At 39.8% G+C, this 16,269-nt stretch overlaps 1 protein-coding gene across 1 annotated transcript in view; it reads left to right on the top strand.

Moving 5' to 3' along the window:
• LOC127018516 (von Willebrand factor D and EGF domain-containing protein-like) overlaps window positions 1–16,269 on the top strand; it is a 191,759-nt gene that overhangs the window by 153,138 nt on the left and 22,352 nt on the right. Inside the window, exons 22-25 of the mRNA XM_050900208.1 lie at window positions 564–659; window positions 1,433–1,528; window positions 4,471–4,566; window positions 6,157–6,252. Coding sequence (XP_050756165.1) covers window positions 564–659; window positions 1,433–1,528; window positions 4,471–4,566; window positions 6,157–6,252 — 384 coding nt within the window. The remainder of the gene's footprint in view (window positions 1–563; window positions 660–1,432; window positions 1,529–4,470; window positions 4,567–6,156; window positions 6,253–16,269) is intronic.

Below are 16,269 nucleotides of genomic sequence, written 5' to 3'. Positions count from 1 at the left end.
TTCTTCCACAGAATGACATTGCATATTGCAATATGTCAAGAAATCATTATCTAACTTGCTGCTTTGTCTGCAGACCTCATACTACGTATTAAACATTGAAATTGTTACTTAAATGCTTGTCATTTTGCTGACAAATTCCCATACAACTCTTTTCGATATAGAAGAAACACTTCATCTCTGCTTTAGTGTAGCTTCTGACACCTGTTAAGGCTTGCCAAACATCCACAAGGCAAATTTGTAGAGAGGGATGGGCAAGGTCTTTAGTATTAACTGCATTTGTACTTGATCCATCCGTAGACTTCAAAAATACATACTTAAAAATGTGCATGCTCAGAAGTTAAATATGTTAAAATCATTCCCTTGCAGACATTATATAGCTGGTCATTAGTGCTGTATTACAAATGTGATACCTACTTTTATCCTGCAGTGTTTTCCTCAGTAGCCAAACTACTTGTTGGATTAAAAAAATGGTATGGGAAAAGTCGTAACAAGTGCTGTGCTCATAAACACACAAAATGTAATATTTGAACTGTATTTTATTTTCTCATGTTTTATTCTTGCAGTGCAGTGTGATCCACCATGTGAGCATGGAGGAACTTGTCTATCTCAAAACACTTGTTCTTGTGCTTATGGATTTGTTGGTCCTCGATGTGAAACAAGTATGTATGAACTCATTCAGGCTTTTCTCCTTGTTACTTGTTTGAATTTGCAGAAAATTAGAAGACAAAAAAAGCCTTTTTATTTTTCTATATTTCCCCTTAAAATGATGATTGAATACAGCAAGGAAATCAAAGTATAATATATTGAAGTAATACAGTAGCTAAACTATTTCAGAGCATATATTTACCAGCAGCATAGTTGTATTATGTAAAATTATGCACATCTATATCAACATTTTCTACATAAAAGTGCTTCTGGAAAAACAAACAAACAAGCAAAAACCTCCATGTTATTTATAGTAACATTTATGAAATTCAAGGTTGTGTGAGTGAATGCAGTAATACTAGTTTTGAGAACACAAGAAGACAACCATACCTATTAGGAGTCACGTTATTGTGCAATACCAGGTACAAAACAAGTTCAATATATAGAACATCTGGGAAAAAAATCAGCCTTCAAACCCTTCTATATTAGCTGAATGGTGAAACATACGCAGTTGCGTTATTACAGTCCTCGCTGCATATTTAAATATCAGATTGCCCTTGACAGGAATATAATTTTATCTCTGAACCAGAGTAGCTGGAATATTTAAAAAGCAAAGAATTCTAGATGCAAGACTTCTAATAGAGAAAGAAAACCAAGGAAAGGGACAGATTCATCCCTCGGTTTACTTCTTGGACTAATACCATTAGTTATTTGCTGTAATAGAGCAACGTTAGGATCTGCATTGGTGTTACCGATAAGAGATTTTGACCCTTTGCGTATTTTCCAGTGGTGTGTAACAGACACTGTCACAACGGCGGGGTCTGTGTGTCACCGGATGAGTGCAAATGCAGAAATGGATGGAGCAGCCCTTCTTGCGAAACAGGTAAGTGGTTAGAAATGACTGGTCTCTCATGTCTTTTGCTGCCTGAAATCCATGGGATTCCCGCAGTTCAGCGGCCAGACTGGGAAATGCTTAAAGAATTAAAGCATAAGAACAGAGCATTAAAACATAAGTAAAGGGGAAAACCTTGGAAGGCTTTGAGTTTATGTAAGTGTTCAGAAGTTCAGATGTTTATCTAAATCTCAGGGTCGCATAGAGGAAACCCACAAACAAAACCTTTTTGCAGCTTTTTAAGCTTGTGTGATTCTGGAGTTTGTTCTTAGCACACACAAAAATGAAAATAAAGCTATTCACCGTTTCAGAAGTTACAGCCTTACTAGGTAGCTTCTGCAAATGAAAATAATTCTCACTGGGACTTTGGAGATATGTTCATTTACACTCTCAGCTGCCATGGACATAACCTTGCTCTTTGTTGGTCTTGTTCACAGAGAGCTCAAAGAGTAAGTCCTGCCCCACGCCCGCAGTGGCGGAGATGAGGGCAATGCAGCCATCTGCACGGCTCACGATCTGTGCAACCTCCAGTTTTCATTGCTTTTAACCCTAGACATTTCTCTCAAGGTATGATGGGGGGGTAGAAAGAAGGGTCTGGCTTTTGGTGATCTTTAACGGTATGCAGTCAAATCTGAACTTAAAAATACAGTATGTGGAGACAGGAATAGAAGGAGGCCAGTTTAAGTTAGGACAAGAACATAAGCAAGCAAACGTGACTTCTGCTGCTAAGTTAGCAACTACATACGCACTTCTAATACTGCGTAGCCTAAGGAAGAAAAATGAGCCTAGAAAGGTAAGTTATCGGAAACTGAGACTGACTACCAAGATTTCTGTGGTCCAGTTCTTGGATTCAGTTTTGGTATTCCAGAAGATGGCTTGTGACTGTACGGGACAGAACAAAAGCCAGTTTGCAAGGAGAACATAACCATTCACCCCCTAATGTTAAACATCCTGCTGCTGCCAGAACTCACACTGCTCCTCCTGCCTGCATCTCATACTTGCCAAGTGCCTACAAAAGGTATCCACAGAAGTGTGCGTGCTCAGAGAAAAGCCACCTCCACCCATCAGTACAAAATGACAAGGTGAGGAGTGGAACTAGGTACCTATTTCTAGTCAGGACTCATAGTTTTGAACCCTGTTTTGAATAGATACAGCTCAGACCTTCCGCTCAGGGTCTAAGCGCTAAAAGCTGGAGTACATATTTTTCCTCCAAAGGCACAGCAACTACAGCACTCACCTGGGTCAAGGCATGCAAAATAGTGAAATATTAAAAGGAGCAAGAATGAGGAGTACCTTAATCAGTGCCAAACCTCAAGGCTACAGAGGCAATCTGCCTCTGCCATAGTGAATATTAAATGACTGAGACACCTTCAGCCTACATTACCTTTCCTGGAAGGTGAGAGATGTCATTTTAACCTCCATCTCCCGGAGATTGCTCTTCCTGTAAGTGTTGAAATGACAGACCTATTGAGGACACATAAATTAGCCTAGCTAAGATCCATGGTAAATGACTGGGATTGCCACTAGCTATTCTGGTTCCCGCTATCTCCTCTTTTTCCTGCCGGAGATTACTCTGCTTGAGTTCTGCAAATTTATTTTGGAGTGGCTTTAAACAGGATTACTCCAAGAGGAGGACAAGCAACAGCAGCAGAAGCAGTAATTTCCAACCCAGAATAACAGTAGCAGGATTTGTTTGTCTGCCAATACCTTAGGTGAAAGACTATCAGGCTCACCTCTCCGGCGCTGTTTTGTGTGCCCCACACAGGGTACTTTGTGGATACTGTTGGGGTTTCCTGCCTCAAGTGATATGACAGGAGTTTCTGGATGAACACAGACATAGAAACAAAAAAAATGGGACTTAGGGGACTTTACCAAAGGAAATGTAAACACTGTCAGAGTGTGGACATCTGTGAACTAGCCAGGACAATGAGGCAACTAATCCAAATTCACTATCAGCAATGAATGAAGTCCCTTTTGACTTCATAAGTGATTGCTGCTTAGTCAGAAAAGCCTCTCATCGAGACTACAATTTCCCTTTTTTTTTCTTTCCAAATTGACATTTTATTTCTCCTTTAGTTCATCTGAAACAGTTTAGTGACCCTTAATTTATTTAAGCTTAAATGTATTTAATTTATTTAATGGGCTATTCTGTAAGATACTGAAAGACAAAGGGAACAGAAGGAAAAAGACTGTTTTAAAGTGTCACTCTGCTTTACAAAGAAACCTTTATCAGATTCCTTATTCCTCACACACTAACTTGCCAACTAAACTAATTTGCAATTCTAATACTTTTTTTTCAACAGTCAGGTACTTGCCGCATAGAAATATGCAAGACAGCTTTTAATTCCTAATGCCTGTTAGATCATCTACAGTAATAACAGATAAATAAAGAGGCAAAGGGAGCTCAGCCAGTGGCTTCGTTGGTGATGCATAAGCCAATATGTTGTGGGAACTGGCATTTAAATGAGGCAGAACAAACAGAGGTTTTGCGGTGCATACCTATTCAACTTCACGGAAATGCCACGATGCTCCGCTGAACTCAAACAAAGCAGCAAATGGTTAATATCTCATCTCCAGGTTATCCAGGCTGTATGCAACGTGACTACATTTTACTACCTTGGGATCGTGTTTGGTGAGGATACTAGACTGGAAGCAAATGAACTGTGCAAATCAAAGGAAGACATCAGAAATAAACTATTAAATTATATTTTATTTCATCCCCCAAGCTATGCTAAAACACCACTGAAATGCTCCCACTGTGCTGACAGTGAATAAATGCTGCAGCACAACTGACCAGCAAGGATTGTGCGAAATTTATCGCAATATTACTAGAAACGTTTATTCTAATGACATGTACAGCAGCGAAAGAGTGCCTACTCTAAAAAAGTCAAAATTATAAGAGATTCATAGAGTTATCTTATATTCACATACAGCTGTGTGCAATCCTGTGTGCTTGAATGGAGGAATCTGTGTACGGCCAAACATGTGTACATGTCCTTATGGTTTCTACGGGCCACAGTGCCAGAGAGGTAAGAAAGTTCTATTTATCATCTTGATAAAGGATCCAGGCTTAAAATATAAACAGCAGCCTATATCATTACCTGCCCCCACATGAAGTATATCCAGAGACTTTCCTTGTCATAACTTCCTGTGTGCTCCTTTGATGTTATAGTCTGTCGTAAATCCACATTATATTGTTCTTAATGGTATTGTGAAGGAGTAAGCACTTATTTATAATGGCAGTAATGATAACTAAACAATTAATCTAAAACTATCTGAAGTCAGTTATATCACTAATTAGCAACTATTCAATGCAATGATAAAGCATGGCTCTACTTTGTTCATTTTGCATACTCTATAGTGTGTACTATACTGTGTTTCAGAGCCAGATGATAATTTATCTTCGAATGGGGCTCACAATATCACCTACTTGACCATCCTAGAGTGTAGTGGATTGGAAACTTGTGTAGGACTTCTTCAGATCCCTGCTCGAAGATCTGATCAAATATTGCTCTGCCTGACATAGAGCAGGACCTGATTTTGAATCCCTGTCCTAAAGGGGAGAGCTCTGAACAGAGGCTAACAGTATCTCGGGCTTCTTGCTCACTTTGTGCTGCAAAAGTCAAACAAATGAATACTTTAACTACCCATTAGCTCAGACGGAATAGACAGGAGAGAGGAACCTATGTTTAAGGCTCAAATAGCAGGAAGGCCCCTGTGCTTGTACTACTTGCTTTTCATTTTTTTGAGCATGGCTCTAAAAACCCCTCCTGAACCTGGGAATATAAATATACTCTTATTACCAAACCTGAACTATTTCAATATTAAATGTTCTTTTCTCTTTCTCTCTCTCTTTTGTTTCCCTGGAGTTCCTAGATGAATGCAATCCCAATGCATATTTTTGCAAGTGAATGATTCACACACAAAAATCTAATTGCAAATGGAGCTTGCTGGAAGCAATTTGTTTTTGTGAAGTTGGGGGTGAAGGAGAGAGTGAAAATGATACAGACTCTGTAATTTGATGATCTTTCTCGTGAGGTTCAACATGGAAGGTGATTTTCAACATCTAGGTGATTTGGAATTTTTATCCTTAAGTGTTATGGTTTAGACAGAACTAAAACTTGAAACTAAATATCCACATTTGTGGGATATGGAAGTGATATGGGGAGATAGTGGATGGATGCTGAAGAAAAGCAAAGCCCTTCCTTCTGCTTCATTGAGAAAGGGGGAAGAAATAGTACCAACACCAAGTTAGCAAATACCAAACACTGATCTATATTTCAAGGGCAGAATACCTTGAAGAAGCCCTTTAGCTAGAGTTAAAAACCTAAGAGATTCTCAGGAATATTCTGACCACTTAACTGCAGGTATCTAAAAGAGAGCCTTAGGTGCTAGGAATCATGCCCCACATTCTTTCCACAAACAAGAGAGAATCAGGATCTCCAGCTCGGCATCTGCCCGAATCGCCCTTTGGAGAGACACCCTCTCTACCCCAACTAAAGAAAAAAGCCTCTGCAGGCTGGTCTCCCAACACAGGCACCTAAATAAGGCACCTATATTTAGGCAACGTTGATCCCGTCTGATTTCGGTGCACAAAACTTTTGCTTTCCTTTCACCAGCTGTTTGCATTCCCCCTTGTAAGAACGGTGGTCACTGTGTTCGAACCAATGTGTGCTCCTGTACCGAGGGCTACACTGGAAGAAGGTGTCAGAAAAGTAAGTAACAAACTTGCCTTTGCTTTCCAATGGTCTCTGACTCTTAAACAGTTTTTCTCCTTTTTGTGCATTTTCAACAGAATATTTAGTCTGGATTTATGCCGTGATCTCCTATCTTTCCATCAAAGCACATATAGCACTACGTTATGTCTAAAACCAACTTGTTAATTAGAACAGCATTAGGCCAAGTCAATGTAGAGTAGAACGTTCTGCTAGAATCCTCTCTAAATATTTCGTGCATTCAGAATGAGTAACACTCATATTTGGAGATGAATTAATTATTTTGCATTAAAGATTTTTTGGGGAAAAAATTAAAGTCAAAGGCAGAGCAGCTGACTGAGATCCTTAAAAATATTACAACATCACACTTCTGGCTTAATTAAGACAGTTGGTTAATAATGCTTCAGCCTTGCCTTTGTTCTTGTCACTGAAAACTCCCTCTTCACCTTAGCATCAGTATTCATATTCGATTCTTCTATTCTTCTGGGGAAACAGGTTATTCTGGCACTTTTACAAACTCTATTGCCTAACAATATCTGTCACCCAGGGAGTTTAGGATATGTATGTGAAAACTTTTTTTTTTTTTTTTTTAATTATTTCTTAACCAGTTTGAAATTGGCAAAAGGGGAGCTGTGAAAACAACCATTCTTGGCAGGAAGGATCTGTATGTTTCCAGAGCACTTTATGTCTCTCACACACAGAGAAAAAAAAGCTAGTAAAAAATTCCTTCCAGCCACAAAAGCCCTCTCAGTCCCCATACTACAGCTCTCTCCTCCTTCAGCAGGGAGAATCACGATGCACAGTTCTGCCTGGCTGCAAAGTACACAGTTGAATAGTCTGTTCTGTCAGGAACAAGCTGGAGGGAAGAAAGGAGGAAAAAAACCTTATGTTTAGCATCTTGTTTTTGAAGTTAGAGAACATTAGAAAAGTGTTGTTTCCAGCTTTAAAGATACTACCACATCTCCAGACAGATCAAAGGAAAAAGAGGTGATCATGATTGCAATCTAGCAAAGCACTCCCCTAAATTCTCCAACTGCTACCAACCCACAGCATGTTTCCTTCCACTTTCAAAAAGTTTATGAGATTTTGTTGCCCATCTTGGTATAATCTTTTCCAAAAAAGCATTCTGATATGATGAAAATATTTTTGTTCTGTCCAATCTCAGCCTCCATTCTACTTCAATAACCACTATATAGTCTGTTTTATTTAGCCTGGTGTTATAAAAACTAAAATGAAGGCCCTGTGTCTGTGATGAATGAAGAGAAACATGATTAAGTAGAAGGCAAATACTACTATTTACTTACTCTTACTGGCCACTGACTGTTAATAGGTAAAAAATGTTGAGTAATGTTTCTTTTTTCTTGCTTAAAATCAATCGCACATGGGATGGGTATCACGATCCATAGAAAGAAGTAGGTTATTCACAAGCTTTTCACAACAAGCAGTTGCTATTAGAGCTGTATGTCTCATCATTGTTGTCAATATGAAATAGCTTCTCTCTCCTCTGCCAGAGGATCCAGATTTCTCCGCTCCTCTGGAGCAAAGGACTGCAGGGCACATGGCAGAACTGAGTCTCAGCTGACATCTGCAAACCTTCCCCCACGAACAAAATGGAGAAAACTCACGCTCCCATCAGTTGGAGGCTGCTCTCAGCCCCATACATCTCAGAGTTCAAATGCGAAAGGCATTTCATACCTTTTTTTAGGCATGATTTTATATCATTTTCAATCAGGCATTGACCTGATTGGTGGATCAGTTGACGTACATGGCATACACTTAAAGGCTAGGAGTATATACATAGATATGTATTCCTAACTTGTTTACACATAGACAAATGAAAAAGTGGAAAATAAATTCGTAGCATGAAGAAGTTCCACTACCAAACCCCTTTTTCTTAAATAAAACATATTAAAAGTACCATTTGACGTTCCAAAAAGAGCTGATGTATCATGTAGCTCATTCTGTCTCATTTGCAGTGTCACTAGCAGTATATATATGTATTTATACATTTATCAAATTAATTTCGATAATCCTGTGGCCTCTTGGGCAGCTGACTCAGCAGAGGTGAGACCGGTCCCTTGGGCTGTGTGCCTGGGTGCTCAGAAACCCAGCTGGGAGATAATCCGTGCAGTGCTTCTGCTAACCTTTCTGGGGAGGATATGGCAAGAAGGAATCAGAAAAAAAACCAGTAGATTTCTACTTTACAGAGAGGGTTTTCTCTGGATTTGAGCATCTTTTCTGTTGCCTTTAAGGACCCAGCTGTGCCCTGAGTTGCCCAGGGTATTACAGCTTGTTCAGAGTTGTAATATCCTTATACAACGTCCTGGTTTCGGCTGGGATAGAGTTAATTTTCTTCTTAGTAGCTGGTACAGTGCTGTGTTTTGGATTTAGTGGGAGAATAATGTTGGTAACACACTGATGTTTTAGTTCTTGCTAAGTAGCGCTTATTCTCAGTTAAGGACTTTTCAGTTTCCCATGCTCTGCCAGCAAGGAGGTGGGCAAGGAGCTGGGAGGGAGCACAGCCAGGACAGCTGACCCGAACTAGCCAAAGGGATATTCCATACCATAGAACGTCATGCCCAGTATGTAAACTGGGGGGAATTGGCCAGGAGGGGCGGATCGCTGCTCAGGCATTGGTCAGTGGGTGGTGAGCAATTGCATTGTGCATCACTTGTCTTTTCTTGGGTTTTATTTCTCTCTTTTTTTTGTTATATTCCTTTTCATTACTATTATTTATTATTATTATTATTATTATTGTTAGTATTATATTTTATTTTATTTTACTTTAGTTATTAAACCGTTCTTATCTAAACCCACAAGTTTTACTTTTTTTTTCCAATTTTCCTCCCCATCCCACTGGGACGGGTGAGGAGCAAGTGAGCAAGCGACTGCGTGGTGCTTAGTTACTGGCTGGGGTTAAGCCACGACACACAAAGAGTAAGGAAAAGAACTACATACATGACAATAGCAAAACTGTAACTAGATACAAAGTTTACTGGAAGTTTAATACTGCAACAGCTCCCATTTGCAAACCACCAGGACAATGTACCACATTTTCAGAGGAACGGCCAGAGGTGAACCTGTAGCCCAAATCATAGCTCGGCGGTGTCTAACCTGTTGCTGCCAGGTTACCCCACGCTAAGAAATGTACAGCTGGCTTAGCCAAAATAAGGAATGTGACAATTCTGAGAAAAACTATTCCTTGTGAGGGGTTTTATCATTATTTTAGTTGTTCTTCACTCTCTGAATACGATTTTTCAGTGTCCTTAGTCCTTTTACACTTCCAGTACAATTTCAAAAATGTCTGACAGCAAATCAACTTTACTATGTATTTACACTGAGTCTCTAATCTTAGAAATATTGGGTGGATTTATTACCTGCCTAATAAAACCTATCAAGATAGAGTGAGTAAACTTAAGACTAAGAAAGACAAGTCTGAAGATGTTTCGCACCCATGTATTACATGCAGAGCAGCCTCACATTCTTGATCTTTAGTTTGGGAAAATATTTGTGGGTTTGGGAAATTTCCCATGAACCATAAAAACTGAGAAATAGTCTTTTCAGAAACAGTGATCTGAACAAAAGCATTACCTTTCTGAACCTGCAGCGAATGCTTGAAATTGGCAGTCTTTTCAATTTTGTCATTGTTTATACACAGCAGTACACAGGTTTTGCACAGTTATCTCTGAAACCTACTAATAATGATATGAATTGCATCAGTAAACCCTTAGATTTCAGCTTTAGTATGCTCTGACATGGAGTTGGAGCAAGGGGAAAATTGCTGCCATGCACAGCCCTGATTACAGTAGGGGTGCTACAGTTTGCAGGCTCACGGTACCATAACACACTTCTGGATGACCCCTTTGATGGAGCTACGTGAAGTCAGGGAAGCCAGAAGCACTTGGATGCCCATCCTGGAGATAATTCGTACATTAGGGTTGTTCCTAATGTGTGAACCCAAGTGTCTCACAACTCAGATGTAAGTAGCAGCTGGTCAAGTGGGACAGACATTTGTCCTTGTGATGAGTCAACAAAATAATAATAATAATAATAATTGTAGGTGTCTGTTTCTCCAGCTATTAATGCTCATAACTACTTCTTTCATCTTAACAAATATCATAAAAAGGCACCTTAATATCCATAACTGAAATAACAGAATAAAGAATTCACATACTCTAAACAAAGTGCATATTTGTCATGATACCAGTTTTATGAAGGTTGGGTTTTTTTAGGTAGGAACAGTGTTTAGAGGCAAAGAGAAAAGTAAGTCCAATCAGGTTTTTGGTCACTTTTACCCCTTGGATATTTTGGCATTGTTTCCACTGCTTTTAGACATTTCTCTTTCCATCTTAGTATCTCACCTGCGTGAACAGAGAAACAAAAGCTTCTGTTTGCTTTTGGCAGCTTCAGATTCTCAACTGAAGGAGATAATTAAAACTAAAAGCCATGGCAACCAGTCAAAGACAGGTTATTTCTAAACCGAACCCAAATACCCTATTGGTTTATTTTAAACATATAGCAACATGCCTTAGGATTTTCACTTCCATCCCTGTACAGTTTGGCATTTCTAATACTCTTTGCCTGACAGCCAGAAACATGCAGGAGAGAGTGGCAGCACCACGTTTTTGCCGTTGGGGCTTACACTTCTTTGCTTCCTTAGTGTACGGAGAAAGGCATTCAGCCTGAAAGTCTGTGTTTGTTTTGTATGTAAATAAACATCGTCTCAAAAAAACGTGTAAATCAACCAGCTCTGATTGGCTGCCAGCTGAAATATAAGGCTTTGCTTGGTGTGTTTTCTGATAAATAACTGCCTGGTGATTATGCAAACCAGACACCCACACCCAGGATGAGTGGGTGTCAGAGCCGACAGTGAAATGTATGGTTATGCCTCAGCAATCGTACAGCCTTGTATCCTCGCTTGCCATGCATTGTTTTCAGTATAATTAGTCTTGTTGAGCGGAAAGAGGCAAATGCTGGCAGTACCTCAAAATAAAATATATTTCTGAATCGACTTTGCATCAAACAAACATACTCCACATTAATACTAAAGAAAAGCTATTCGCACGTAGTTTTAAATTCCCTTTTGAAAAAATGCACAGCTGTAACAATCCTCAGATATCACTCCTGTTCATGAGGCTTTAAAGCAGTGTTCACACTGATTTCTACTACATCCTTACAGAAATTATAAACAAAGAAAATAGGTTAGATTTCATTTATTTACCACACGTATTTTCATAGGACTGCTTTAGAAACAACTCTTTAAAAAGGCAAGCTAATAAAAGCTGAGTTTTCTTGTGAAGGGTTGGAGTGAAGAGAAGGGGAGAAAAAGAGAAATTCATGGGACCACAAGTTTATCCCTTCTCCGCTGCTATCTGCTTCTAGTGAGTTCATCTCTGAGCAAAAAGGCAAGCCACAGCTCCCTCTGGAGCTCATCAGCAAGCAAAGGTCACAGGAGAAAATGCTGAACATCCTCCTCCTCCCTTCTCCAGAATACCAAGCACACCTGCAGCCTGACCTTGGCATCTCTTTCGGCAGCGTACCTTCTTGCCAGTCGTCTCGCAGCCAGCTAGCTGGAGTTTACGTACGTTTTAAAACAGAGACCATGTTTCTGCATGCATCTATTTTATCGTGTCAGGCTAAATCCTGCCGACTTTGTATCACATAAATCATCCCACTGACATTAGGACTTTGCAGATTGGAGCTCAAAGTTAGTAGATAACTATTTCTCCATTTCAGTAATTCCTGCAGGCAGGATTTATAGCCAATACGCAGTGCACAATATAACTCACGCTCATTCTTCCAGCTCTGCTTGCTCCTCTTCCCTCCCCCTCTCTTTTTCCTTCCCGGTACCGTGAGGACTTTACTTGCATGAGAGCTAGAGGCAAACTAATTGGAAATGTGAACACTGGGTTTCAAAGGTAGCTTTTTGCTAAGCAATGTCATATTATGAAAGTCACTGATTTCCCATATTCCAGTCTCCTCATGTTGTTTCTGTAGATTACTGCCTTGCCAGCTGCATAAGCAGGAAGTTTTACTGCTCAACAAATTAGAATTCCATCGAGTTATCATCCTGTCAACAGGTGATATATGCTCTGGAATGCCTTCACTGAGTAGGCAGATTGACTCAAGCTATCTAAAATCAGCCAGTTTGCAAACCAGAGGTCCAGCATACCCTCCCACACAACCGAGCAGGGAACAATCCACGTATCTCATCTAAATGGATGGAGTAATCATTTGCGTTAGACTTGCTTTTCAGATGTCAAGGATGCGCTCAAAGGCAACAACTATTTGTCCAAGATTTCTGGATGGCCAATATCCTCAGATAGTGGGTGTTTGGAAATAAGTAAACAGCTGCTCATAGCAGAGAGACTTGTAACGTACTGCTAAAAGCATTAGTTTTGTGACAGAAGTAGAAAGATTGGCAGGTTGGCTTGACTGGTTGGTGCGCAGTCCGGAGACACAGCAAAAGGAAACACTGGTCTCAGTTCTTACTTGATTTTCCAGCCCATATAACAGAATAGGTTCATATTAATGTCATCTTCCTTCCTTGGGTAGGAAATAGAACAGAAGACGAAGAAAAAAAATCAGGGCTACTGCTGTCTTTCCCATTCAGCTGAACACAACATGATCCATGCATCTTGCCTGGGGCGAATGCGGAGAGCTCTGACTTCCCGGGGAAAGGGAGAGAGCCAAAGGGGAGACAGTGACTCAAGGTACAACCTGGTTTGTGGTCTGCTCTCAGAGCAGTGCTCCTCTCTGCTTACTCTTAGTAAGGATTTGTGACAAAACCATTAGTTGGCCTTTCTTAAAAGCTACATTTTATTCATATATATGTAGCTGATGCATTTATTTTAATAGGGGTTTTGAGCACAAGCAGTTGTCTAAATTTATTTTGCAGGAAGAGAACAAGAATATATCTGGGTAAGAATTGAATATATATCCTAAATAAGCCCAAAAGCCTTATTAAATTTTTATTCATTCCATAAGCAAAACATTCACAGACTACAGCATGAATTTTACTAGAGTAGAAAATGTAGGTTTTGAGCCAGTATTTCTTTACTTGTATCTTAAAGGCACTAAAGAAATGTGTCAGACCTGTTGCTGTATGTAAACGCATACTTAAAGAGCAGGGATTCCTGAATTACTGCATTTCTCTTTGCAGTGGGCTTCTGTGTGAGGATAAGTGCTTTTTTCCACTAATCGATTTAAGAAACAATACTTTTGGGGGTCTATTTTTAACTAAAATATTTTTAAAATGTCTCTTAAAAAAGGGGCATGGGATCTACCACTTGAAAATCCCAGAGGACGGACAATTCTGGAGATGAATGTTGTCTGTTTATCCACAAAAAGACATTGGCAAGACAATCCTCTCCAGCATCGATTCCCAAGTAAGCCTTGGCTTACGTTCTAAGGCAGATAATAACAGGATGACTAACAGATTAGTGCAGTGCCAATGCAGACAGCAGTCCTCTTCCGAACCCCCTGACCGGGCTCCCACCTGAGGTCCTCGCCCTTCGGCTGGGTTATCAGCTGGACCACAGTGGCCTGTGGCTGGTCTTCTTGGCTTGAGACTGTGTCTCCCATGCCAATGCGGTTCTCTTCAGTTATTCTGCCTGAATCTCCCTTTTCCTTTGTACAGACGAAAACAAACCAAATTGCATCAAGCATAGGCAACGGCTTAGCCCACTCAGCGCAATGAAAATGTGCCTAAATGGCAGGTCATACTGCAAGCACAGAAGCTGCAAAAACAATCAACAGAGGAAAACAATGTATATGAGAATCCTCTTTCACTTCTTATTCAAGCATGACAAGAAAGCAGCTCAACAGAACAATTTATACACATGCTGAAATGGTTCACTGACCTAATAAAACACAGAGCATTCTTCAATGAAGAGAAAATATTACCAAACCCAAGACCCTAACAAGATGGGAATATAAACTGTGCTGAGAGTATACTTTACAATTCCCCGCATTAATTATATACTAACAGTTGCAAAGATGAGAATAAATTATAGCTATAGTCTCTTTCAAATTAATAGTGTTGCAATCAGACTAAAACCAATCAGTAAATGAGAAAAAGGTTTTGCTAATGATCTCAAAATCTGATGGTTCCTAGCAGAATATTCCCCAAATATAAAAATGTCCACCTGCACATGCTTATTTTGTTTATAGTGGCTTTCATTCTGAAAGACGCTGAAATATTTTGCAGCTATCCAAACATCATAACATTGTATCTCTAGAAAGAGTTTCACCTGACAAGAGACAATAGGCAAAATGAAGATCAGGAGACCTAGAGGGCGAACCATTTCAGTCCAAGGAGAGTGGAGAGTCCCCTGTCTGTATTGGAGTGACAATCCCTCATTGGTTTCCGCAGCTTCCTGAGGTTTAAGAGTCTTGCCTACCACACACTACCAGGGAATCTTTTGGAAGTACAGATGGAGAGACCAGGATCCTCTTTAACTGCTAGAAAATGTTATCATCTGATGAGAGTGACAGGACAGCAAACAGGAATGCAGTACATTACACACCGACACTCGGAGTTTAGCCTAGCACCTCAGTAGTTTTGCCGTACAGCATTAATCATTTTTCCCATTTTTCCTGAACTAATACCTAAATTAGATTTATTTCCTGCTTTCACATCTCTAAAAGGCCCCATAGGTATATCAGAGTGCGCATCAGAATGAAGACCAGACACAATTAGGCAAAGCACTGGCATTGCACTGCTATCTATATGGTCTACAATTTTTCAGACTGTTTTTTTCTTCTGAAATGTGTGCTAGGTCATGCAAACTAACTCATATTGCTAGAGCTGTGTGGTAAAGTGAATATATTATAAATGCAAACTGTCACCACACCCATCACAATTACATTTACAGCTCCCTCTGTGTCTTGTAGTAATTTGTTCTCCCGCACTGCATCCCTCAGAGGTTTCTACCAGATCATTTTTACCATTCAGCAAGGTAATTTATTGAAGAAGTGCTTTGCATCTCTGTCAGAGATATGTGAAGCAAGAAATAGGGATGAGCAAACCTCAAAATGATTGGTAGCTTGCTATGGATAAGGATCCAAATTTTAGGAGAATCTTGCACAAAAATTGCTAACAATTTTATTACATGACAAGTATTCCTTCTTCTTAAAATTTAATCTGTGGTTATAATTACTGACATTCAGTGGATCACACATCCGAGGTTACTCTGATAGAGCTTGGAGAGAAAGTTATTCCTTTATTTAAAAATCCAAATCAACATAGATGAGGAATTCCAGAGAAAATCACTCTCTGGAAAAACATATGTGCCTAAAACTCAGCACAGGCAAAACTAGTTCCTTACTGCCCTTGGAAATAGAAAAAAAGGGACCAGAAATTGCTTGTGTCCCGAATCCATAACATGTTTTTCAGAGCTATGTGCATTTGGGACCTTCACAGCAGCAGATATATTGGTACATCCATCTCGCTAATGATCTGTTGAGCATCAGTTATACCCTTTGAAGGGGAGAATGACACTTTTTACCTCGACTAGTTTCTGCTAGTGTCAGGGCAGTAGAATCCAAACGATGGTGCCTTGTGTTAGAAACACCCTTTTTGGCCAGAACACACCCATTTTGTGATTCATTTTTTCAAAGGATTAAGATCTTTCAGCAAGATCAAATCTTTATTTGGAGCCTAGAAGCATCCAACCAATTGTTTCCTTACTGCAGTCAGGATAATGTTTCATTTGAGCAGTGCTGCTGGGATGCATAATGCATCCAGAGAGATGGGGAACCTTCTTTCCAGTCGATCAATTGAACTGTGCTATTTCATGAAACGGCTGACCTGACCCTCCAGTTCTCATCCTACAAAAAAATCAGCAACCTCCCTACATTTTAAGGCTGCAGTCTCAAGATCATCCCATTCCTGGCACAGAGCTTCTCCCTGGTTTTTGTGTTTTATCAATAGGTGATGTACATTACCTATAAACATCGGAAAAGGACTAGAAGTGCCAGTTTTAACACACAACCCCACTGCATTCACTTCTACTG

This window comes from Gymnogyps californianus, chromosome 7 (genome assembly GCF_018139145.2).
Source record: "Gymnogyps californianus isolate 813 chromosome 7, ASM1813914v2, whole genome shotgun sequence".
Lineage (NCBI taxonomy): Eukaryota > Metazoa > Chordata > Aves > Accipitriformes > Cathartidae > Gymnogyps > Gymnogyps californianus.
This window is presented reverse-complemented; position numbering and strand designations above follow the sequence as displayed.